This window comes from Lonchura striata, chromosome 5, assembly GCF_046129695.1.
Source record: "Lonchura striata isolate bLonStr1 chromosome 5, bLonStr1.mat, whole genome shotgun sequence".
Classification (NCBI taxonomy): Eukaryota; Metazoa; Chordata; class Aves; order Passeriformes; family Estrildidae; genus Lonchura; species Lonchura striata.
Window position 1 is genome coordinate 49221167 of NC_134607.1, and position 26229 is coordinate 49247395.

The 26229-nt window shown below is 35.8% G+C and overlaps 1 protein-coding gene across 8 annotated transcripts in view; it reads right to left on the reverse strand.

Annotated features, from left to right (window-relative positions):
- PPFIA2 (PPFI scaffold protein A2) overlaps positions 1–26229 on the reverse strand; it is a 285778-nt gene that overhangs the window by 51823 nt on the left and 207726 nt on the right. For 7 of the 8 annotated variants that reach the window (XM_077783543.1, XM_021528054.3, XM_021528045.2 and 4 more), the window contains 7 exons: positions 24454–24570; positions 14111–14332; positions 13353–13499; positions 11428–11562; positions 2255–2338; positions 1794–1925; positions 785–847 (listed from right to left, as the gene is read on the reverse strand). In XM_077783543.1, the coding sequence (XP_077639669.1) occupies positions 785–847; positions 1794–1925; positions 2255–2338; positions 11428–11562; positions 13353–13499; positions 14111–14332; positions 24454–24570 (900 nt within the window). Of the gene's footprint in view, positions 1–784; positions 848–1793; positions 1926–2254; positions 2339–2751; positions 2839–11427; positions 11563–13352; positions 13500–14110; positions 14333–24453; positions 24571–26229 lie in introns of all 8 variants that reach the window. The other variant, XM_031507775.2, reaches the window with a different exon arrangement.

Consider the following 26229-nt stretch of genomic DNA (forward strand, 5'->3'; position numbering starts at 1 on the left):
TGTTGCCTTTCTCTGCAGGTTACCTAAACGTGGATGAAAGTAAAAATTTTTTTAACAGATACCTCTTCTGTTATTTTTCTCATAGGTTTTGATTTTTGATGCCATATGAGATATACATATATATATATATATTAGTATAGAATGGAGTTGTATTTAAAACATTCTGTACAATTGCTTCTACAGGGATTTAATACATTGCGAAACCACTTCTGTGAATCTGAATGCAAATACATTTGTGCATCCTACTGCACTCAAGGCAGTAATAATTTCAAAATGAAATCCTGGTATCTGGGATTAGAAGAAATATTTATAATCAATTTGACTGATTCACTAAACAGCATTAGGGGTTAATTTGCAAGGAATGAAGAAAGGTCACTTTCAGCTATATATAACATAACGCCACTGCACTTGTTAAGAAGAATTGCATAAAATCCAAAAATCACATTCCTCACTATGAAAGTGCAACCAGTTATTCATGCATATCTGTTAAATAAGACATTTTCAGAATTAAAACTGATAGAAGAAAATTCCAAAGCCAGTAAAATCAACATGAATTTTGGTATTGACTTCCTGAGGCTACGATATCAACCATGAACTTAGATCAGAACAACTGTCAGAGACCTTCTAAGGCTATTTACTGCATCTAGGTGATTAAAGGCATCCTCATTTATGTCAGGAAGATTTTTCACAATAGCTGGACAATTAATATTCCATATACATATTTCCAAATAATAATTCTACATATTTTGATAAAGCCAGATAAAATCAAAGTAATTTACAGTACCTTATCATGTAAGGACTCTTCCAGATTTTTCCTGAAACTTTCAGATTCTTGAATCAAAACATTCTAGAAACAAAAATACAAGAAAAAAAGAAACAAGAAAGAAATCAGAGATATGCTCATGTATTAGATATCACTAGGTACATGTACAAGTTTACAAAGTTCATATATGTTGGACTTCCAAATTAAAATTCTTTAATGCTTCACTTGCATTATATGCTGAATTTTAAATGCTGCAAGAATCCAAACGTATGTAGGAACGTGTGTCTTCTAGATCAGCAAAAACTTTGCATCTTGTTCAACTGAGGAAATGCCTCATCCTTACACAACCAATTCTCCCAACAACTTCTTTTGGCAAGCCTATTTCTTGCTCCATGCCATATCTTAGTTCAATGACAGAAACCAGAAGTACATCATCTGAGAAGTTCTGAAATACCCTTCTGAAAAACACCAAAAGATTCCTCTCAGTCCATACAGAAGATGAATAAGTAGAAGAGGGAGGGATTAAAGAGGGCAAATACAAAGGTCAGTAGCTTTGAATTTTGCAGGACCACACTGTCTCACATAATGGAAAATCTGTAAATAAAATTCCCTCTCCAAGGCAAGATGCTCCTTCTCCTGTGGTGACAGCATTTTACTCTTCCCAGAGGAAGTGAGGTGAAATTTGCAGATTAAAACATTGAAATGATAGCACATCTAAAATGGTCATTCCTCTGTTCTCATCCACTTTCTCTCATTGCCTCATGCAGTCTGTCACGCAATGGTCCTTTCCAAGCTCTTCATCAGGCTCTTGGCTGATAAACACGTCACTTAAAATATACAGCATATTTGCAGCTCTTCTGGGAAGACACTCGAGACCACTCTTCAATTAAGATTCAAATATGTAAGTTGGACCACATTTGTGGTAATATTTGGTAATACAAAATCAGCATGATGCCTCCATCCTGATAAAAGTAGAACATATAGAAAATCTTTATTAAGCTAAACTTTAAGCTACTGGTGTGTACTGTACCTTTTCTTCAAGTGCTGCCATCCTCTCTTTTAAGTGCAGTTGCAGACGCTCATTGGATTCCGTCAAAAGTCTGTCTACAGTATCTGATAATCTTTTGTTGTGTTCCTCATTCATTTTTTCTCTTTGCCTTGCCTTTAATGTAGAATAGACAAGACAGATTGGTAGGGTACAAAATTAACCAATACAGATATATATCATTGGGAAAAAAAAAAAGGTAACTGTAACCATCTAAAAGAATTTCACAGGATATGTAATTACAGTTACTGATTAATGCACATCCATTTTTATAACAGCAGAATGTTTTCAACTCTGCAACTGGATGTAAATTAATGTTTTAAGATGGTGCCAGCACTGCTACAAACAGAACATTTACAAGTAGGTAGTTTTGGGCGCTAGAGTACATAATGTAGCACTATACTGGCATATGAAAAGTGCACAGAAGCTGTTTGTAATACACATACTCTTTGAAGTTCTTGATTCTTCTCTTCAAGTTGAGCTTCTAAGTGTCTCATACGTTCCTCAATGTTTCCATGCCTTTCTTCTGCCTGTAAAAAAATAGAAAGACTCTTTCAGTAATTTGGGTGTCTTTGGAAGTTTTTATCTCAGTAAAGTTTAAACAAAACATAAAGCAAGCTACTACTAACTGCAAACTTAGTTTTCCGAAAATAAACTTTTTTTAAACAGGCAGCTGAACAGCATTGCTTGAAATGTGTCAGCTACAAAGGCCTGTTACATCCAAGCATCAGCAAAACATTGGAGTTATTTATGAGCAATGAAATCAGCCAAATGTAACATGCAGACTGTGCATGGTTTGAACACAAACCTGCCATCGTAAAATTGTAAGCTCCTGAAGCACTGAACTGCACGATGGTTGATTATCAATTAAAAAAAATTTAAAAATGAAAACAAATCAGATGAATTCTATTCAGCAATAGAAAGTAAAGTCCAGTAGGACTACCTTCCTACGTATGGAGATCATTTCTTGTAGTTTAGCTTCCATAACATATTGATAATCATCAGATGAGGTAGAAGAGGTTGGATCAGACTAACAAGTCAAGGAAAAGGAGAGGGACAAAATTGAAAAATCAGAACTAAAGACACTGACACTGAACAGAACACAGCACAGAATGCTTAAAAGAAAAGTGTGATTGAAAATTTAATACTTTTAACTGACAGATTTTTACATGGAATAAACTACACTGATACTTGGTGAAAAAGATGCAGTTGATGTGGAGAAACTGAAAATAATGGGATGCTAAAGAAGCTATCAACCTACACATGGAAGTACAAGGTTAGTGATGGCTGGCTGATGACACATGACTACAGAGTGGATTCAAAGCGATACTGTCTAATCTAATGTTGTTTCTCTTTCTTTTTTTTTTTTTCATTTTGGTAAACTGAACACCAGAACTGAACTCTCGGAGGCCAACATCAGAAATGCCTGTATAATTCTTCTACCATTCTCTAGGAATGATTACAATGCATAAATACTATGTAATGGACTGGTCAGTTACACTACTATGCAATGTCATGGTACATTCCCTATTTTCTAGAAAACAGAAAGAATGCCAAAACAGACAAGGCTCAAGCTTTCATATGACATTTTAGAAAACACTATATAAGGCCTGTCATCCAAATAAACAATATAGTTTTCATCCCTTTGAAAAGATCCACCCTGGTGGATCTCTTTGGAAGATCAAGGTCATCAGATGAAAGAAGAACCTATAAATAAAAATTCATTAATAATAATGGAAAGTTATTACTGAGTATAGAAATGGTAATCCAAACAAAGATTCATTACTATTTCTGACAGAAACTGACCTTAATTAGGTCATTTGTGGCAAAACATGAATATTCATGTTGTTGTAATATCAAACAAGTCTATGTTATTATTCAAAAACTAAAAAAGCCCTTTTAAAAAAGGGAAATGCTATATTAGTTTTGTTGCTATGGAAACAGGAATGTGCATAAGGCATACGGAGAGGGCTACTGATAACTGAGCTGTGAGCTTGCGCTTGTCAAATGCTATTTCACTCTGTCAGATTCACTCTCAAAGTGATCTGAACGCCATCTTTAGATGAACAAACTTTAATATGTACAAGATATACTAATTTTACAGCTGTATTTTTGTGAGATTATTTTTCATATGCTTATCTACTAATGATGTATCAGATTAGCTAGTAATAGGTATCAAAGTAATGCCAGATGTTCATAATAATTTAAAATTACCCATAACTTAAATTCAGTAGTATTATCAGTACCAAATGTTCATACAGAAAGCAGTCCTGTGATCTAGTAATTTATAAATATAAATTGCAGCTTTTAATATGAAAACATCCACATAAAAAAATTCTGCTTTGCATAAATACAAGAATATTGCTTAACCTTGAAGACCACTAGTATTACTTTCATAGTATATTCATAAAACTCAGATTATTGCAAAATTTAAGGGAAAGTCTTTGTAATTAAACTAATTTAGATGTGCAGTTCTTGTTTCTGATAATGAAGCAGGCATATTGTGATGTACTTGAATTTATTTATTAGCTGAAACTGTTTTGTCTGCTTATTACAATTTAGACCAGCAACAATACTTCTATGATCTTCTTTAACTTATCCCACCATTTTGCTATTAGCTGGTTTCAGCACACCAGTGCTAATGCACTTCTTCCTCTCCCAGTTAGGTAATTAGAGAGACAGGGTTGAAAAAGTTACAGCTCTGTGACTGCAAAGCAGATGTCTTTCCACAGAGTGACCAAGTTTTATCCTGCTCTTTATAGAATAGAATTTTCCGCTCTTCAAGTCCTGGCTGCAGCACTGGTTCAAGGCCATCCCTTAAAGCATTCTCAAGAGTCATGAGATGACTTGAAATCACCAAAGCTCTGAGAAGACTTAAGTAATTCTACCTCTTTTGAAGCCATTTTCATAGAGGGAGGTATAGAATCCACTGGGGGCACCTTCCTACAAAATTAAACTCCTTATAAGCTCCATTAGCTGACTGCAAAACTTTAAAGCAAGTTACTTAAACTTCACTGCTTTTGGTGCCTTGAGACACCACCTAGAGCAGAGGCTAGACAGTGCTAAAGGAATAAAGTAGGTATTTATTAAAAGGCCCTCAAATAGTACACCTTGGGCAGTACAAGAGCTTGGCCAAGGCTACACCCAGGATGGGTCACAAGTTTTTACACTTTTATAATTTTTGGTTCATTTACATATTGGAGTTAATTTTCCAATTACAGCTTCAGGTTATGAAGTCCCATCCACCCAGATTGCTCACCTCAATTCACTGTTGTTATAACTTTTGGGCCTGAAGCTGCAATGGTGTTCTTGGTTCTCAGGCTGAAAAAGGATTGTTTTGTCTCACTAAACTGTGAGGAGAACGTGCTGATACTTTATATGAAGTTCACAGTTATATACTAATGCAGTACAGAACCTGGAAAAATGAAACCTAAAACTTAATGCACCACTTTGATACACTTAATTGCAGTTTAATGCAAAATACGAAGAAAACCAAAGTAAAACCTCTATGTTCAAAGGAATCTCATTCACATCCTCTGAAATGTGGTGCTAATCTGTCCTTGAAAAGGCAGTCTGTCTAGTTACCTGTATAATTTATCTTCTTTTTCCCAACTAAAATGTAAATTTTTCAGTCCAAACCATGACATAATACCTTATCTGTCTAGCAGCTCTTTCAATGCAGAAAATAATTGTGATATAAGGTCTAATAATTTTTGGGAAAAAGAGAAGGAATGAAATTATTGTCAGAATTATGTATGTTATCTGAATTCTTACATATACAACATTCTTGAAATAACATGATGTTGCCTTAAGATTCTTATAACTACCTATTATTTCATAACTTTTTGCTGTTTTAATAATTCAGCAAAGTATATGCTATCTTTACATCTCTTTGGTCAAACAGAGAAACTTGAAAATTAATTAAAATTCAATATGCCTTAGAATCAAAACAAATGTCACTATTCAAAACACTGCAAATGTATTAGAATATTTTATGTTTCCTTTATGTACCATTTGATTTGAAAGTGTTATTCTGTATTACTCTTAAAGGACCAAATTATTTTATAGACAAAATATTCAATAATTAGGCTCAAGTGCTTGTCTGGCAGAAAGCAAGCACAGGTGCACAGACTTAGTATCTACTCTGGGCTCTAAAGCTGCTTAGGGATTTTAACCACTGGTTATTATGTGCCAGCTGCAGGCGCAGCCCCCTGCAGTAGGGATGGGAATCAAAAGAGCAGACAGAAACACATATACGTACTCCCATCTTCTCTGACTCACAGAAACCCACCTGCAGCCAAAGATCTCCAGGAACCATCATCCCCAGCTGGAGCACACTCCCAAAATGAGGGTTTCAACACCTCCCATCACCCTTGACATTGAGGAAGGCCACAAACCTGGTCTCAAAGAGGCCTCTCCAAACAAAAAATCCCCTGTAGCAAGTCAGCTGTTAGCTAAGGGATTTGCAAATCCTTCCCTAAGGACTTCCCCAGGCCATGCACTTAGGATTGGTATACCTGTGTCAGTTACACTTTTTTGTTGCTCACATGTCTTAGTCAGACCCAGAGACTATAAAGAATAACCTCTTTGAGAGACTTGGCAGCCTATAAAATACTGAATGTGTCCATCTCAGCCTCGTAGTTAGAGGCACAAGGCAGAGACTGAGACAGCAGTGCTTGTCATGCTTCCGCAGCAGAATTTTAGGCACACATGAGACAGCACAGACAACTGTGGACTTTGAGATTCCTAAAGAAAAGCTGGATTTCTTCCAACTTGTTTTACTAAGAATTGAGTTTAAAACTGTAAAGTATAGCTTACACAACTACTTTCTTGGCAGGCCTTACCCTACGTTCTTTCTTCTTTCTACCCTACGTTCTTGCATGCCTGTTTGCTCCTACTCTGTACAGGAGGATTAATAAGACACATTGTGTGATATGCAACAACAGGGATTTAAAGCATTTAGCCAGAACATTCAGTTATAAATAGCTTTGGGAAATCATGCATCTTAAACTGGATTAAAAATACATGGACAAAAGCTAATGATGTCTGACTCCTAGGAGAAACCAGCATGAGTCTTAATGTTCACTTTGCACTCTCTATACCATCGAATAGCCAGCACAAGGTAGTAACAGCCAGGAAGACTCTACATTGAGGAAATACCAAAGCAGCTTGTGTGATCTCTAACCCTGTTAAAACTCTACTGGTGCTCCTGCTGCTAATGCGCCCACAAAAAAGATGTTGCTTTCACATTATCTGTTACTGATGGCACTGCACATTTTCTAGGTCTTCGCATCTTAGATGAAAAGAAAGAAATCCAAGTTCAGATGCAGAAATCACTTCTATAATATAGGTGCCAGATTTTTTTTTTTGTGCTGAGTTGCAGGAACAAGTCTAAACTTTTCTAATAGCACAGTCAATTTCCCTGTTTTTGAGACCTTGACTTTTCAACACCTGCACTCCAGTTTTAGTCTATCCTTAGAACAAGGGCATTATTCACAAAGAAAGAATGCATTACTGAACTTGGTTATGAAGTTGAAGGTGAAAATAGGTGACCATGGTGACAGAGTTGCAACAGCTCACATAGTTATCAGCTACTTGCTCACATCTAACCTGTTAGCAATGTGACAAAATTAATTGTCTCAGGTGTCCCCTTTTTCTAAACCCCAACCTTTCAGTCACTATATAGTCACAACTTCTTTCCCCTCCTTTGTTTTCCCACTACCTTCTATACCTCCTAAGTTTAGTAAGCAACTCCTTCAATTTAGCTTTCTCAAAATTGCTTCTTTAATTTCTTCCTCCTATCAGGGCAAAATCTCCCAAGAAAAGGGAAGTGAAGTAAGAGGGGTGTTTTGAGAAGACAGAATGTGTTGTAAATGTGAAATTTTCTTTGGCTTCCCTCCCCTTCGAAGATTTTGCTTTTCTTGCCTGTAAGAGGATTTATCAACTTCCTTCCCCTGTTAACACATATTTTCTCTCTTGTTCTCAGAGAGGTTTCTGTATTAACTACATTCACTCCTTGCAGGGGAACTTCTTTCCCCTCTTTGCATCCTTTTTATGGCAGACATGCTCCTTTTACTTGTTTTGCAACTTCTTCCCTGCTTAAAGCAAACCACATCCCCACACTGACACAAAACAATCATTATGTCCCACTTGTCTCCAACTCTCAAGTCATTTTTTATCACCTTTAAAATTAACTAAAGGTGTTACTATGCTAAATGTGGTTTATTATGATATGGTTTCCTCTTTTCCATCTCAGTGCTTCTCTAAAGCAGCTGAAAAGCATGGCTGGTATTTCTGGTGACCTGCATACAGGACTGATGGTGTAAAATGCTGATTGCTGTCTTGTGATCAGAGAAGTGACTTGGTACCTCTGCTGCACAAGCACCCAGGGGTTGAAGGACTACTAGTGGGAGTGAGTGAATTGAAGTAGGTGGATGCTGGCTGGCCCTACTAGACCCCTTCCTTGAACACATGCAAGGAGAAACTGTGTTGGACAGAAGATTCTGGATGCTCCAATGTCTGTTCCTTCTGAGGAAAATAAATATTTTGTGGGATAAAGAAAGGTTAATACAGGAGGGAGGTTCTTTCTACTAGGAACTGCCTCTTCTCCTGAGCAGTCACAGACCAATACTGTGAGAGTGGGTAGAAGGTGGCTTAATGATTCATGGGAATCTAAATCTTGGGATACATGCTGAGAGCTGTGCTACTTGTCATGACCAGACAGGTACCAGTGTGATGGCCAGGCAGGACAGCACAGTATATGGGATCATGCCGTTCCAGGTTAGTCTGCCAGAGGCTGCCTAACCCTCCAGTTGCTCACCCAATGGGCAGAACACAGTGAAAACAAAGCCAAAGAAAAGTTCAAATGACTCAGGTAAATTTATGGGTACTTATCCAAGTTCACTGTATAGTCCAAATTTTTGGAAGTTCACTCCTTATGAACTAGTTTGGGCATGGAAAAGTAGCAGAAAGACACATCACTAGCTTATATACATAGAAAAAGGAAAACCAACTAGTTTAAAAAACTGACATGCTACAAGGATGACAGTTTATATCCTTCATTTGCAGAATCCCAACCCGGATTTATTATGAGCAAGAATATAAAAAAGATTGAATGCAGAACTGCAACATGCAACTTTTTATATCTATGGGGGTTTGGTGTGGGGATGGAGAATAATCACAGACAAATCCAGAACATATTTTTCTGGTTTATCTCATGTAAGTAATTGGTCTTATATTTTATCCACAGTGAAGCAGATAACCCATATTACTTTAAAATACATAATAGAGCATGTTTGGTTTAACTCACCTCTTCCATATGATTGTAACCCCATTAATCTCAGAGAAGCCATTTTCATTGAGAATAGTACTAAAGGAAGGAGAAGCAGTTTTGACTCTCTCTTTTTTTTTTCTTTTTTTTTTTCTTTTTTTTTTTTTTAGTGCAGAAACAGTAGCTGATTTGGTGGCTCCTCTTTTACTGGGTATACATAGACACTGCAGTGGTCACACAGCTCAGGTGGACAGGCTTCAGGGATTCTGCAGCCAGATAATTTGAATCCTACAGACAGCATGTATATTGGCATGAAGTCCAATCAAGGTGAAATTAATTAAGCATTATTCAGCCCCTCAGGCAGGATCTGCAGTTGCCAGATCTGCAGATCTGCAGTTGACCTCATGTACGAGCACACCAGCTAGCTAACTTAAAACTACTTAATTAAGCTGCAGTGATTACAGCATCCTTGGTTCATAGCCTCTTTTATGTGATCCATGAAAAGTACTGGACTTTAAACTTCAGAGCTCTCAAAGCAGCACTTTAGTAAGCTCTGCAGTTTGCAAAGAAATTGTATACAAGACACATAGGCCACAGGCCTATTTACCCTATTGGCCAAATTACAACATTCTCCTTCACATTATATATTCCAAGGTAGCACAATTTTAACTGAAATACATATCTTCAGTTCTTTTATGTAATCAGTGAGAAATTAACAGAACCAGCATTACAACCTATTTCTCAGAGTTTCCCACTTGGCAAAAACTTTGATCAAGTACATCAAAGTGAAATGGGGTGGAGCATCAGCTCTGTTGACAGCTCTCTAACCACATCCCATGAAATAATGTAAGAAGACAAACGGAGATGTATATTGCAGCTTTATGGTCACAATAACAACAGTATCTCATGGAAGTCCCTGAGTGTTTTGCATGGTTGAAATGGGATTTCTTCTTACGATTTTTGTCATTAATATATGTTCAAGGAAAAATGCGGTTGCAAGAGAAGACATGCTTGAGACTGCCAAATACTTACTGGTGGCTAATTGCTGGAGAACTTATTCAGGAAAAATCCTCTTAAAATAGAAAACAGTATTTTTAAACTACTGAGGGCATTAGAATATATGATTATTTGCTGAATCAGAAACAATTGGAAAAAAAAAAGTTAAAACGCCAAGGGATTGCTCTTCTGTGCACGTGAGTTTTTATTAAAATCCAATGAAATTTATTTGGTATTTAATGTAGCTCTTTTTGCTGATTATTTTTGCCTTCCCCCCTGCCACCTCCCCCAGTTGTCAGTCTTTGTTTCAGATTGACACCCATTCATACAAACCTAAAGTGACAGCACAAACCCTTGATTACTGAAAGCCTTCCTTTCTTTGTTTCTTCTGCTTAACTAAATTACTTAAAAATCAAACTTTATTGATGAGCTGCTCAGCATTTAAGGCTTCACTAAATATGGAAAACATAGGACTTGTAAAAAGTCCATCAAATTTAAAAACAGCTCAACACATAAATAGAAGCATTCCTTGGCAATAGAGAAAGGAAAGCTTAGATAAATCAAAATTATACATCATACAGTCTCTTAAATGCATTTTTCTTTGATTTTAAGAGACGAAGCATAAACCATATTATATGTCTTTATGAAGCTGATAATATTTGAGCTATAGTATTAAATACATGCACACCTGAAAGCATTAGAGGCCAAATATAAAAAGCATGCTATTGAAAATTTATCTTCTTTTTTCTCTGTAAGATAGCAGCCATATAACAAATTTATCAGAAACAAAAATTTTGAAATCCACTCAGAGTTTCACATTTTTCTTCACAGATATATGATACAAAGAAACATTCAAAGCAAACCTTGTAAGCATGTACTGCAAGTTGTCTTCATTTGTGTGGGATCAAAAGATCCCACCTGCCACCAGGATTTGATTTCATAGCACTTATTACAATAAAACTAGGTGTTATTTATATATGGTATATGAAAACATCGAGAAGAACTAAGTACCTGTAGGAAAGGGACTTCCCTCACTGCCTACCCTTAAATTAGAAACTCTTACACAGTAAAATGAGTCTTCCTAGAGTAAGTAATGCTCAATTGTATTGGAAATACATGACTCCTTTTGTAAGCGTAGCCTAGGCTAACTTACAGGTAACTGCTTTTCCTGTCATCAAAATGCTAAGAGAATTACATGGCATTGAAACCATTCCCATTCACATACTTATCAAGAAACATTTCTTTCTTTCAAATTGGCTCAATGTTACCTTTGTTTGGTCCTTGAGGTGAGGAATCAGGCTGCAAATCAGTGTTAAACAATGGGGCTTCTGAAGTGAGCCTATTTCTCAGTACCTTAGTCAAAGCTGCAATTCTCTGAGCCAGTTCAGCCTCCACTTCAGGTAAGGTTTCAGCTTTCCTCATCGTCTGCTGCAGCTTCTGCTCAGCCAGCTCAAGACGCTCTTGCAGCTGTCTGTTTTTGTCTTCCAACTGAAAGCCAAAGATAGATAAGTAAATGCAGAAAATTAAAATCAGTATTAAGGATTTTCCTTCTCTTTCTAAAGTATCAGTGAAATTATAGCAAAACTCACTAATAGACAACAAACCCCTTAGTTTGGGAGAGGCTACTGGAGAAGTATTAACTCAAGCATGGAACAATGCAGGCTGCCAGTCATACTACTGATTTGAGGCTCAAGGATCTCACAAAGATAAATAAAAGGACTTGTAAAACGGCACTAATTAAGATGAAAAAGCTCCACTGGTGGATGTGGTAGTTATCTGAGCAAAAGAATAGTACTGGCATGAGTAGAATGAGAATTTTCTAAATAGAAGTACAGTCCATCTTACAGAAAAAATTACATATGAGCTAATATGGGAAAGAAGTACAATTCTGAAAGGATAGAATTCCCTGAATAATTTTCTGAATGAATGGCAATCATATATTATGAAAAGATAAAACTGACTTGTCATTCATTACAATTAAATCTCATTTACAGAAATGAAATTGCATAAGCTGTGATAACTATTAAAGAGAAATAGGAGGACTTTTTATAACTGCAGCATCATCTGGCCTACTGAGATGCACCAAACAATTAAGATTTTTTAATGGTTGCTGTTTTCTTGTTCAATCCTGTTGTGGCGCGGTAAAATGAAAAATGAGTGTGAGTGTAGATTTTTTTTAATTCTTCAAAAAGCATGAAAAGCTAGGCTTTTCTCATCTCAATGCTGCAAATCAACTTTAAGTCTGACCATATATACTCAGCCTAGTTGCTTTGATTCCTGCTTTGAGTAGGCAGAACTTTGCAGCACAGCATGACTTACATTGGCAACAATAAGAACTCAGATACAAGTACCTTACTTTTTCCATCGTTGGGTGGTTTTGTCCCTGACAATTGAAGATACCTCTTAAAATAGTCTAAGAAAGCTGGCAAAAGCTGGAGAGTTTGAGCTCTGATGGTTTAGTTTCCCTGAAGTATCAAATACACATATACACACAGATACAGGGGGATGTGTGTGTGTGTGCAAATATACCTGTGTACAATTATAGATGCAGAGATTATCACATCACACAGGCTAATTTCCCATGTAACACTTTAAATTGCTTAAAGACATGCAAGGGAAAAATAAAGTCTGATACTGAGGCTAGGTTTGAATGATACAGTATGATTTATATTCACTTCATTCACTTCATTCGTTTTCACTTTATATCATATTCTTCAAATTACAAAGCAGTGTTTTATGTTCAGTTTACGTTCCAGATTTGAAATCACCATGGAAACAAAATACCATGAGAGAAAGCTGCACAGTCATGTTATAAGCATTCTTAAAACATATTCACAGTTAATTTACCTTTTCAAAATTTTATTTGTACTCTACTCATCTGTAAAATCATGAGAACATGCTGTATGCAAATTCTGATCTTTCCTGTAGAAAGGAATTTTTTCAGATCAGGCTATTTTTTAGAAAATAAAATTCCAAAATTATCACAAAAGAAGCAAAGATGTTCCATTACTTAGGGAACAAGACTGTGCGCACTTATGCAAGACTCTATCAGAAAACACACTTATTTTCCAACATTGAATGTGCACATTGAAATTACTGTTCACAGCTGTAGTAGCTGATACAAAATTTAGAGATGCTGAACAATTTAGGACTTTTTAGATTAACTGATCTGTTGATTGAAAATTGAACAGATTAACCTAATGGAAACCTCTTATAGTAAACAGACATGAATTTTCATTGTGCATGAAGAAAACAACTGGCTGATGCAGATGCAGCACCTGACGCAGGATGGCTTCCTTGTTGGCCAGTTCGTTTTCTAGCTTATCGTTCATGTCGTGTATGGAGGTGGATTCTCTCTGAGCACTGAGGTAGCGCTTCTCCAGCGTAGTTATTCTTTCTTCCATATCCTCCTTTTGTGCCATTGCCTAACGTGACAGAAAAACCCCTATCAGGAACCATGCAATTAAAATGCTGCATAATTTTATACCAGTTTAATTTTCATGCTAATCGTGGACAGGATTGTAAGGTATGCCCAGTAGTATATCTTCAGTTTTAAAGAGACTTTGGGAATTCTTGTAGCTATGATACAGGATCAGCTAGGAAAAGACCTTTGAGATCATCAAGTCCAACCTATGACACAACTCCACCTTGGCAATTAAAACATGGTACTGATACTATACCCAGTCTTTTCTTGAAAGCCAATGTAACAGAAGGATAACTAATGCATACTAAAATAGATTCTTGAAGCCAACCATCCACACATAGTGAGAATATCTGCCCAAGAGATGATATACTGAGAAAGATCACAATTTAAGAGGAGGAGAGAGATGGAAAATTAAATGTTACTTTAATTTATTGAGAGAAAGGAATCAATTTCTAGTACTATTTCTTAATTTAAATTTCTGTCTCCTATGTTTAAGGGCTTTCATCAGTGCTCAACTTTTGATGCACACATACCTTGGCCTCTATCGGTTTGTAGAGGATATCACAGGAGCAACAACCAAGAAATATGAGGTGAGCATGGTGACTTCCTTACCTCTCTGATGTCTCTCTGATATTTACTGTTCATTTCTTCTGTTTTAATGAGCTCCTTTCTCGTAGTCTCTGCTTCCTGCTCTACCTCTCCCACCCGAGAAGACAGTGCAGCCAAACGCTCCTTCATCTGTGCCATTTCATAGTTTTGCTTTTCCAATAGCTCCTGAAGTTCAACAACTTGACTGGCTTCATCATTTGAGTCTATTGAGCCATTGGATAGGCGCTGTTAATGGAGAAGCAACATTGATTAATCTTTTCACATGGGCTCTAGCTAAAGAATTTCTAAAGCAAAGATTATTTTAAAAATTACCAAAGTAACTAGGAAGGGAAAAAAGATTTTCAAGGTAGATAAGGTAGGTATAGTTATGAAAAAACAGCAGAAGATTACTTAATATCAATGGATTTCAGAATGTAGCATCACAGAGAGATGTAAACACTTGCATTAAGGGCAGAACACTACACATAAAAAGGTTTAGTTTAGCATTATGACTATTTGAGTACAGACTACAACAATACTTCTAAAAATCACCAAATTGCTTTCATTGATCTTAACTAAGCTTACACAGCATTTTAACTTAAATAAAGTTAATATCATTTGCAAAATATTCCATGCTGCAGACAGGAAACAACATTAAGAAATCACAAATTCAGTGTACCAGAAAGTGCTTTCTGTCTGGGCAACACACTGGTGAGATTTACATTAGAAACAAGTTCTGCTGAAGTAATTTATGTGCTGCTGAAAGCCTTGGTGTGAATGTAGTTGTAAAGAAAAAAAAAACAAAATTCCACAACACATGCTGCATTTGGGATATGATCTCAGCAATACAATTTATATTGCAAGTAAATCATTACAGGATAGAAGTGCATTCACCAGCAGGACTTGCTGGTATTGCCTCATTACAACAGATATTCAAATTAACCTTTTTCAGCAAAGGCTAAGCCTAGGGTTTGATACAAATTTAATACTACCATCTGAAAAAAATCCCCAGGCATAAAGAACAACAACAACAAAAAAAATCAGAAATATCTGCTTTGACCTGCAACATGAAAAAATAAAACCAAAGTGCCTATCCTGTCATTAACTTTCTTGATTATGTACAATTTTATCAGCAAAATTTCCATTATGAAGCACAAGAGCAAAGTAGTTTGCTGTAACTATAATTTTAAACATCATATAGGGTCTGAGGGGAAACCAGCTTTCATTAGCACTTTGTATTATTATTGTTAAAATATATTTATACAGAAATCCTCTAGCACACTATAAGAAAATTATTTAATGTCTTTAAGAGCATTCTTTTCTCAATCAGCCATAAAATGAACCCAGATCAAGATCACCTGCCCCACTTGTTCATCAGTGGATAAAATTATTTTAAAAATTCACTATATCAAGTAACTCAGTTGCAAAGTTGTATTTATACTAACTAATTATATTTAGATACTTTAGCTGTTGAGCCATCTTTGATCTACTTTCAGGACACAATGGTAAGATGACCATAGCAAATTAAAAACATATTTGCACTTAATTTGGTATTTTGAAAGTGTTCCATTATTCTGCTTAAATCAAAATGCTATTAATAGGTAGTAATCACAAACAAAATACTCAAATAGGATAAGACAGCCAAACCATTGTATTTTAAAAATTTTGAAAATTTAAGTTTTTATCTATGACAATTATAATCTATTTTACATTTATAATCTCATACAGTAATTTTAGCAGTTTCCACAGGTTAGGAAATTTTATCTTGCATAGAATTTGCCCTACAGCTATCTGAAGAGCAGTCCAGGAATGCTGCAAAGTTATAATAAGCCAAATACCAAATCTCAAATGCAAAAAATGGCATGTGCTCATGTACCTTACATGTCATAAACCCTGGTAACTATGAAATGGCAACCTGTAGTATCTGGGAGTATGTTCACTGCAAGTCTTTTCATTAATGAAGCTTTCTTCCTTAAGATACTAATAACTAAACTATATATAAATTAAATCTGAAAAACAATTTTTTCTTCTAATTTACTTAGTAACAAAGACTTCTGGAAAGACAAATGATACTGCAGTTAGAATTTGTCTCTCATCACTAAACCAATGCTGTCATTGACAATTATGTATGCATGTATTTTGATCTATGCACATTAACTTTCCTTGTAGTTCTTTGATGAAACAAAGAATTATTTTCACAAACTTCTTTAATTCTAATGATCGTTCAGCTTTGCTTTACATTTTTCCTGTATTCATACATAGAGCTGGTTGGTATTTAAAATTTACAACTTACTAAAAGCGTCATTTTAGTTTTTCTTAGTAAGATCAGGATTAAAAAAAAAAAAAGCTTTCTGTAAAGACACAAAATTTTAAAAACTCAGTTTAAAATCTGGTATATTTAGAATTTTGAAGCATACTTTAAAAGTTTACCAAGAGATTTTAACTGACATATTGTCACTTTTATATTTTATGATACATCCATTATATGGGTACATCACATACAGCAATCACTTCAAAAGACCACAGGTAGAAAGTTATTAAGTATTAATTCAAGAAATAACTGATATAACATTCCTCAGTTTTTAAGGAGGGTTTTTTTGTCAATAGTTATGGCAATAATTTCCCTTCTCTCCCACATGAAAATAGCTTGAACAAGAATATGAAAATATGCTGTGTCAGTAGAAGCAAAAGGCATTCTGTAGATGGTGATTCCAATTCACTTCCTGAATTGTGAAAGGAGCAGGAACCTCCCCTTCTCCAGAGAAATTTCCTATGGAATAAGCTGGAAGGACAGAACTGCAGAATCTTCTCTATTATCAGTTTAATGAATAATGTCTGTGTTCGATTCTTTTTCTTGTGCTTTCTCTGGCTGAATATTTTATCAATTATAATGTTGTAGCTATACATTAATTACAATCCTTTGTAAATAAACTGTTAGTTGAATGTTTGAAACAATGAAATCAAATAGATCTCTGCTAATTATTACCTAAAGCACTAAAGGAAACATTTTCAGAAAAGCATACGCAAAAAAACCAGTTTCAATATAGACATTCTTAACTATCATATCCCTATATTACCCCAGATTCACAAAAAATGGAAGAAATAGTGTCTAATTAGTTGGGGTGGGGGAAAATAAAGTACTAGAAGTAATCTGAAACAATGAGGAAATCTTTAAAGAAGGAATGACAAAGAAAACTTTCTAACTGGTCAAACATTCTAGCAGAGAAAATAAAAACTGTACATGGTCCCTAGGTCTGTCATAGAAGATATTATCCAGATGAAGTCTTCAACAAATTTTAGGATGTTGTCCATCCAAGGTGGTAATGAAAAAGCTACTTATGGACACACTACTTAAATTCAATTAGTTCTCATGAAAGAATTGAAGACTAATGGCTATTTTTCCTTGAAAAAAGAAATGTAGCAAATAGCTCACATGTTTCAGTGCTTTGAGGGCTGTTTTGCTAGCTGGTTTACCCAAAATAAATAGTCCATCTGTTTCTATCACATTTACTTATTAAGACTTCAATGCTGCGGAAGTGGCACCATTATCATCATGTATTTTCCTCCTCATCTTTCTTGCCTTCTACAGACATGGCAGATGCACACAGCTGCAGTGTGTGCTCACCTGCTGCACACACTGTGAGGACACTGACCTCTGCTCCTGCCCCTTTCCACAGGTTTCTCAGCCACATGAGAAATCCGGATGGCATTGGAATGGAAGGTTCAAGACAAGCTTAAGACATCTTTTCTTGTGTGAGGTAAGAGCAAATAAAGGTTTATGAGCAATGACATCTCTACCCAGCAATGCAGCCCTCCTCTCATGGGAAGAATGAAGGAAAGAGCAATGGCAAGAGGATGCCTGTTGTGGGTTTTTGTAAGCTGGGATTTTTTTTGCTTTTTTTTTCTGTTTTATTACCATATCACCACACTCAATAAATAACTGATAGATAACATGGTTGTGCCTATGAGTTTTAAATATACTCTTCCCTCATAAAGAAAGCCTTTGCACTCACCCAAATACAGTTAAACAAGATAGGAGTAGAAATAGAAAGGATGGAATAATCATTAAGTAAATCTGATGACAGTGATAGTACTAATTATAACACGTGACACACTGCATAGGCAGGAATGAGGGGATAATAGGGATTAAACAAGAAATATCTAGGAGGAGAAGTAAAGTTTTAATTTCTTAAGGTCTGTGGAAATGGAGAAGAAAAGTAAATGTTCCCTAACACTGAAAAGTATGAAAAGGAAAATAACATTGCTGAAACGTGGTTTTCTTTCTTTCAAGGTTGAAAAAGCACATTAGTAAGACAATCTGCTGGTCAGTTAGGAGTGTCAGCAAGGAGAAGGACAGAAAATTGGAGCATTACAAATAACCAAAAATCCCTTCTGCATTGCTGCTTCTCTCTACATGAGATAATAAAAGGAAAAAGAGCTGCAGAGTAGATTACTAGAAAAAAACCCCAATAACAATGGTAAAAGGAACACCATGAGAAATTGTAAATTAAGGCTAATCTGGAATACTGTAGTCTATGTTAATCTAATTCATACTTCCTTTTCAATTAAACCCTAGCAAAATAACACTGGAGGCAAACTAACTGGAGTTATAGATAAGGTAAAATAATAATAAAAAAAAAAAAACACAAAAAAACCCCAGTAGGAACACCAGTCTACAGAAGTTTCCAATGAAATGGTAAAACCGTCCCAGGTTATATAGCAAAGTTATTTTCAACTTTATTTTTTAGGAAGAATTTATGTTCAATTACATATGTGGTAAAATGTACATGAAAACCTATTTTTTTTAAAGCAAATCCCAAAACAGTAAAAAAGCACCTCCAGGTGATATTTTCTCTCAGTTGTAAAACATCTGACACAAAATATTCAGTCTAAATACTATCTACCAGTAATTAATTATGTATTTTGTGCTAGACTTTAACCTCAGAGTGTGGTGAGAAGTAAACCAATAACATCTCCTGGGTTTATCTCTGAACAACCTGCAGCAGAGACAGGACTCATTAACGTGACAGAGCTCCTCATTTGTGCCTCTTAAATCTGGCACAGGTGATTCACAGGATGCCCACATGCACAAGCATTTCCATGCCAGAGAACTAAATTAAACTCTGTCAAACCATAAGGTACCTTTGAATAATTGAAAGTATTCTAAAAATTCAGAGCTCCAGTTTTTTAGTACTCCTAGAAGAAACACGTATTTTTATGGTGTAAGCTCTAGGTTTTGTGGTTGGGGTTTTGTGTGTATGTGTATTCTCTCTTTTTATTTGTGGTTTTGTTTATTTAAACCCTAAAATTGTGTGTTTTATATCTATTCTTTACTAGGACACTCTAAATGGTGAATAACACTAATTGACACTTCTTTTTTCAAGGAGTATTGTTCATTGCACCATAAATCTCCATCGGTCCTCACATGGAAATTTGGGAAATTTTGTCCCAACCTCAGGGTAAAAAAAAGATCTTTTATTTTTAGCTCTATAATGATAGAAATGCTTCTTTCTACTTAGAAAATCTGGCCATGAAGGTCACATCATCAGGGAAGAGACAGAAATACAGTTTATCTCAGAGGTCAAATAAACTTCTCTGAATTCTATAGTATAGGAATATAAAAATGTAAGTAAAATAACCACCAAGCTAAATTATACAGGTAATTTACTTTTATGAAACCAGGAGTAAAAATCAATGCTGCAAATAGTAGTACTTACTGATGCTGTTTGATATGTAAGAATAAATAAGTTACCAGAGAATGCTTTTTACTATAGAGTAGAGCTCTTCCAGCCCATTCCATTCAAATGCCTCATGCAAAACATTCAAAAGAAACTGTTACTAACAGAGACACCTTGCTATGCAATAGACCAAACTCAAAAGACAACTAAATGAACAAAAGAAGCATGATCATTATCCATGTAACCAGCACACAAATCAGAGTGTGTAAAGCTATGCCAAAACCAGCAGCATTAAACCTAAGCTATCACAGCAATTTCTAAGTGGTTGATTGCCTCTGTGTTTGAAAATTATTCTACTTCTTTAGGTTGTTTCACACGTTTTGGTCTGTGTCAGGCAATAATCAGATCATTAGAGGTCTCCTCTTCAATTGTCTCCAACCTCTAATTAGCTATCAATTACAATATTCTCTCCACTGAAATATTTCTTCTCTACCCCACTACTGATGTAAAAATAGTTACCTTTTCTAGCACTTTTCTCTTTCAACATCCTCACTTTAGTGATATTTCTACTGAGCCATCAAAAGACTCCTAGTTTTGTGACTAATTTAAAGATATAGAATGTCTGTTTCCTGATCAGCTTTCAACTTTTATTCATCAGTCTGATGTCTGTGATTATCTGTCCCACTTTAGTCCTTTTGCAAAATGAGAGATGGGAGGGCGTTCATTTGATGGATGGGCATTTTTTTTTCTTGTTGCTGGTCCCTTCCAAAATGTCTGCCTGTTTCTCTTTTACACTATTAGAAGACTTTCTCAGCTCTCACAGACAGAAATCAGTTACTGCTCCTTTATTTTAAGGGCTCTCTAGCTGCTCAACCAAACTGTACAAATAAAATCAATTCGCATTTGCCTTGACTAGCACCTTTTTCTTAGTAGCCTCACCATTCTACCATTAGAAATTATCTCCTGGCAACTCCCTGTAGTAAATCAGCCAGCAAAAGTCAATTAGCCTTGCTGATAGCAATGCTGTCAGCTATCACAGTACTTGAAATGTGAAATTTTCTCTTTAATGCTGTGTTTTAACAGGTTTAATATATAGTAGCATACAGGGATTTCTGCTAGGTAAAAAGGAAAAGAAAGTTGTATGAATGAAAGGGACACCAATTTATACAAAAAAAGCATGGAACTGATTTCTTGACAAAGATCTGAGAAGTCTATTGATTTATCATTTAAGCTATGCAGACGTAATGCAGATATGTATGCTAGAGTGTGGGGCACTAAGTATTCATAGTCACGTAGTTAAACTAAACTATTAAGCAGAACAGTAATTATAAAATACTTGCCTAGACTCTTTTAGAAAGAGCACTGCATACTGTCCTTCGATTCATGAAGGCTTCTAATGCCAGCTGCAGCTTTTATCCATGTTTCCTTTCACCCAATACTCCTCACCTCCCCAGGTGTGTCAAGCCATCAACCTTCATCAAGTCCCCCTCAGCATGATTCTTTAATTAGCTTTATCAATATGAATCCAGAAAGATATGATTAAAAACCCAGAAAAATATCTGCATTGCTTGTAAACAAACTCATAATCTACTTATCAACTGTATTTTGTAGTATATCTCTAATATAGAATGTATAGGCTTTGGGGCAAGAATCACAGCTCCCAATATCTTTTATACATCACATTTATACATAGGCCCTTCCTTCACTCCTTTCTCTGCCATTTCACTATGATGCCAGTAGAATCAAAGAATTTTTAATTTATTTATTTAAGATATAAACCTTTTTTTAGTAAGAACTGAAACTGGAAGTTTTCTGCAGATTTCTATTAATCATGCAAAGACATGCATCTGAAAATCCAAAAATAATCAAGTCCAAAAACCAGAACAGATTCTGATGATTGCTCTGAAAGACATTTGCTATTTTTATTAATAGTATTTGATTTGCACTCTGAACATTTTAGCCCACTATGTTTGCCTTGGCAAAACACCTTTTAATCCTACAGAATACAATGCCTACAATTTTTTGTCAATGTTTTCACAGATTTTTGCATTCATAACTTACTGATTTAATTTTGAACATTTGATTTAATTATTGTAGTATTGTTATGAGTAAGAAGAAAAACCATGATTCATAAATAAGCTAAATGTGGCAGCCTGAGGTTTATTATAAAGCAAAATAGACATAGCTGTTTAGTTCTTGCAAAAAGTAAATATATAAGGCTCTGAATTCCTTATAAAATGTAACATCTGTTCTTCATTGCACCAGAAATACCAGGCTCTTTCACCTCTTCTGGTATATGTATCTATTTCCATTTGTTTCTGATATTCTTTTGAAGGGAATTACCAATTTCTGTTGGTAAAACAGCCCTTACTATAGGTAGGGCAAGTGTGCTTCAAAGGAGAAACACACTGATTTACACTTCACTTTAATACTTAGCTTTTGTGCCTTCAGTGTAACAGAAATTCATGCTGAAGTGGATTTCCCAAGCAGGAAACTTTTTGGCATTTCTGAGGATAAAAACAGTCATTCCTCAGGCTAATTAATCTCTGATAAAACTCCATTAACATCAAAAGAATTATTGCAATGATTTTTTAATATTTGAATTAAAATACATGGAACCAAATTTAGGAATATTCTCCATTATGAGAGGGAAACAAACAAAATGTAATTACAGCTGAGAGGGATACTGTAATGGTGGATATTTAAGGTGTACAACATAAGAAGGCCTCCTCTTTTTCAAAGCAACTTTAATGCTTCCTAATTTGCACATGATAATTTCTGAAAAGACTGTTTTACTGAATAATTCATCTTTTATGGTTCTTGAGGAAGCTGAAATAAATACTAGTAGGAAATAATGAACTTATTTGAAAACAAACTCCTTATTCACAGTATCTTATTTTTGGCAGTTCAGTCCCACTATTGCAGCATCCCTAGTTGTTTCACTAGATTTCCCAATGGGCACCTAATTCATTGGAAGTTCTTGCTTTCCCGGCTTTCACCTGTGGGAAACCAGGCAATTGCTCTTAAAGATTAAGTGAAGGATCTGTGTGGCAGCAAGTGGTCACAGATCTAAATAAGAGAATATCTGAAAACAGAAATGGTTGCATCTTAATTCCCACAGCAAGTGATCTTTGTCATGTGTTCTTTGAAATAATTTTTCAAAGTCCTTTAAGGCTCTTTGTGCAAGTTGGCCTCTTTGCAAGTTACTATATTTGCCAGCTTTTAAGTTTCTCTTTCCTAAATAAGGAATTGATGATGGGCACCAATGTAAATGTAGAAAGGTAGAGAGCTGCTAGTGCCGAGGATGTGAATTAGAGTGCACTGTTTGATCTAGTGTCCTCTTAACTCCCTATCCAATATGCTTTCATTACTATAAGAAGCAAAAACCTTTATTTCAGATTAACCTGACCAACCTGAATTGTTTTTATCAGGAAGCATAGATGTTTTCTGGACATAATATTCTAGAAACATTCCATACCAAAATGATGATAATAATATGTTATGTTGGATTTCATTCCTCTCATTTGTGTTTAAATATACAGATTTCTTAAAGGATGGGTAGTCTTATTTCTACTTAGTTCTGCTTGTAAGCCCCGAAACCAATGGCTCAAATCAGAAGACACAGCTTGCAAAGAGAGTGGGAAATCAGAGATTTTTCAACAGTGTAGTTGGATTGCACAACTGAGTGGGGTGAACACTGCTTATCAAAATTTCACAGTGTGTCTGTAAGATTTTGCAGAAAGGGGAGTGTAGCCAGAGTATTTGTTTACTGTGTGTTTTTCAACCATATAGACTACTCAAAGGAAAATACACATAAACTGCAAAATGTGTAAAATTAATGCCTGCATTGTGAGTGCACCATTGTAAATTGGATTGACTATAAAATAAATAATCATGACAGCTATTTTTTCTAAGTATGATTTATGCCACTGTTCATCATATGGCATTACACAAAAACGCACAATTAGAGATCCAAGCAACAGCTCCACTCAATTCAGCTGTCTTCCAAATGTTATGTTATGCTATCATTTAAATTTATTAATTCTGAAGCAAGAGAGGAAGATGCTCAATTTGGTTTTTATCAATGTGGAAATCTAAGGCTAAGGAGAAAATCTTTTTTACTTAATCAGTCTCTACATTTTGTTGTCTCTCAGCATTAAGCAGCAAATACTTGGCCTGCATTTTACACACCGATTTCCTACTGAAGGAGAGCTAAATAGCTTCTCTCTATACAAGCATGGACACATATTGAAAGAATATCTATAGGCAGAACAAAGAAAAAACACTTCTAGTTTCTAGGTCTCTGTTATCCCCTTAGGGTCTCTTTTTTGCAGGAATGTTTGCATATATAGCCTTCCACATATACATGCCACTACACCTTGCTCTTCTGTATGTAGCATACAAAGGATCACTCAGCAGCTTATAGTACTTGTAATTGTAGCATAATGAAAAAATTCCAAGAAAAATTAGTTATAAGCTATGGATCTAACTCAATACCCTATCAAAGAGAAAGGACCTGCCCCTTTGCATTTGTTTTCCATTTAAACAAGCTGATTTTTTTATATTGGTTTCAGTAGGCAGACAATACTCTAAATGGGCATCCCATAAAATATTCACATTACTATAATATAAAGCCTGTTTATTGATCATACAGATTGCTAGACTTAATGACAACTAACATTTTTATACCTTTTCATGAATCTTTTGCCCTGGCTCCAATCCTTCAATATGCTCTGATTCAGCAGACCCTTCCCCAGCTGCCATTTTCCTTTGAATGTGTGCATTTTGTTCACGCAAAGCTACAATCTGCAAAAGAAAGAAAATAAGTGGTAAATATACATAAGAAACCAGAAAAATACTGAGCAGGCAATTTAAAAAATCTATTAACAATTCAATCCTATGTTGGCCATTTGTAGAATTTGCAAAATTAGGTCTTTATATGCAGAGAGGCTTAAAACCCACACATACAAATTGTATCTTAAGGCCATTAAAGATACAAAGGAACAAATGACATGATAGTCAACACTGTCTTGTCTTCTATCCTGATTTTGTGGTGTGACACGTTTTTCTAGCTTGAAAGATGAAACAGCAGTTAGCCATTGATTTTTTTAACACTGTGAAAACAAGACTTACTCTTTTATATAGAATTCAATGAATGCCAAACTTGTGCTACAGGAAAACTGTACGAAGAGACTATGAATCAAACCTCAGTGGCGTAAAATAAAGTGCTAGTTTTCTGTCAGCCTCCCATCTGTTAGTAACATCAACATACATTTTACGTGTTTTTTGTTAAGAAAACACACTCTACTATTCATTGATTGCTTTAGCACATATAGAAGTAGGATTTATTGTATTTAAAATATTGGTTACTTATTGGTAATGCTACTAAAATTCCCATGCAGCTACTAGAAAATAAGATGCTTTCTCTCTGACTTTGTGGCTTACTTTCAGTCAATAAGCAGCATAGAAGGATTTAGGTTCTAATTTTTTTTACATTGTATACTATGATAAGCTGAGAAATCTGGCTAATATGAACAATTTATTTTGTTAAATTGCACAGAGACATATCTATATTGTTCTACTTTTATGAGCTCATGCAGTAAATGTTTTACCCGATGAATAACATTATGGATTAAACACAGTAGAATACTGGTAGGATGCACAGATGCCATTTTTGGAAAGCTGGTGTAAGCTTAAAGGCTTTTGCGACCATATTTTGTGTGTATAGGTTCTGAGTCAGAAACACCCTAAAAGACTGTCCTGGCCTAGAATAAAAAAGCATGGGATAGGAGGGAGGACTTTAGGTAGTACTACCCAGTAAGCATGTATGTTGCAGTCATGCTGGCATGGTAGCATAGAGGATTGTTTTAGAAAGGCCTTGGGAATGGTAAACTGAGGAAAAGGATACATTCATGTATGCCCCATTGTTTTAGAAAGGCTTTGGGAATGAGAAACTGAGGGAAAAGATACATTTATGTATGCTCCACTGTTTCGGGAAAGTCCCGCTTCAGCATTCCTCTGTAAACCCCCTTCTCCCCACCCCTGAGCAGTTCCCATTGGACCTGGCCCCTGGGGTGGTTCTGATGTGCCTTAGCTGAACACTGTCTCTATTGTTTAAGACCTTATCTCTTAATTTTGATGTATAAAACTGTATCTGGGCAATAGCCCAGGGCCTTTGGTCACTGCAACGCTTCAGGCAATACAATCTCTCTGGACAAGCATACCATTGGTCTCTCTTGGTCTCTTTATCTCGAACCCTTGCGGCGACTGAGGCAGCGCCGCAGCTCGGACCGTGCTGACCCACACGCTGCCTGGTAAGCCCAGGGCAGCGGGACCGCGGAAAACCCCGGCCCCGGAGGGGACAGCTAGCCGGAGGGTCCCGGGGGGCCGGGGAGGGACGGGGGACAGCGGCGAGAAACCCCCGAGAGCAAAGTGGCGGTCGAAAGAGAAGCAACACATGTACAG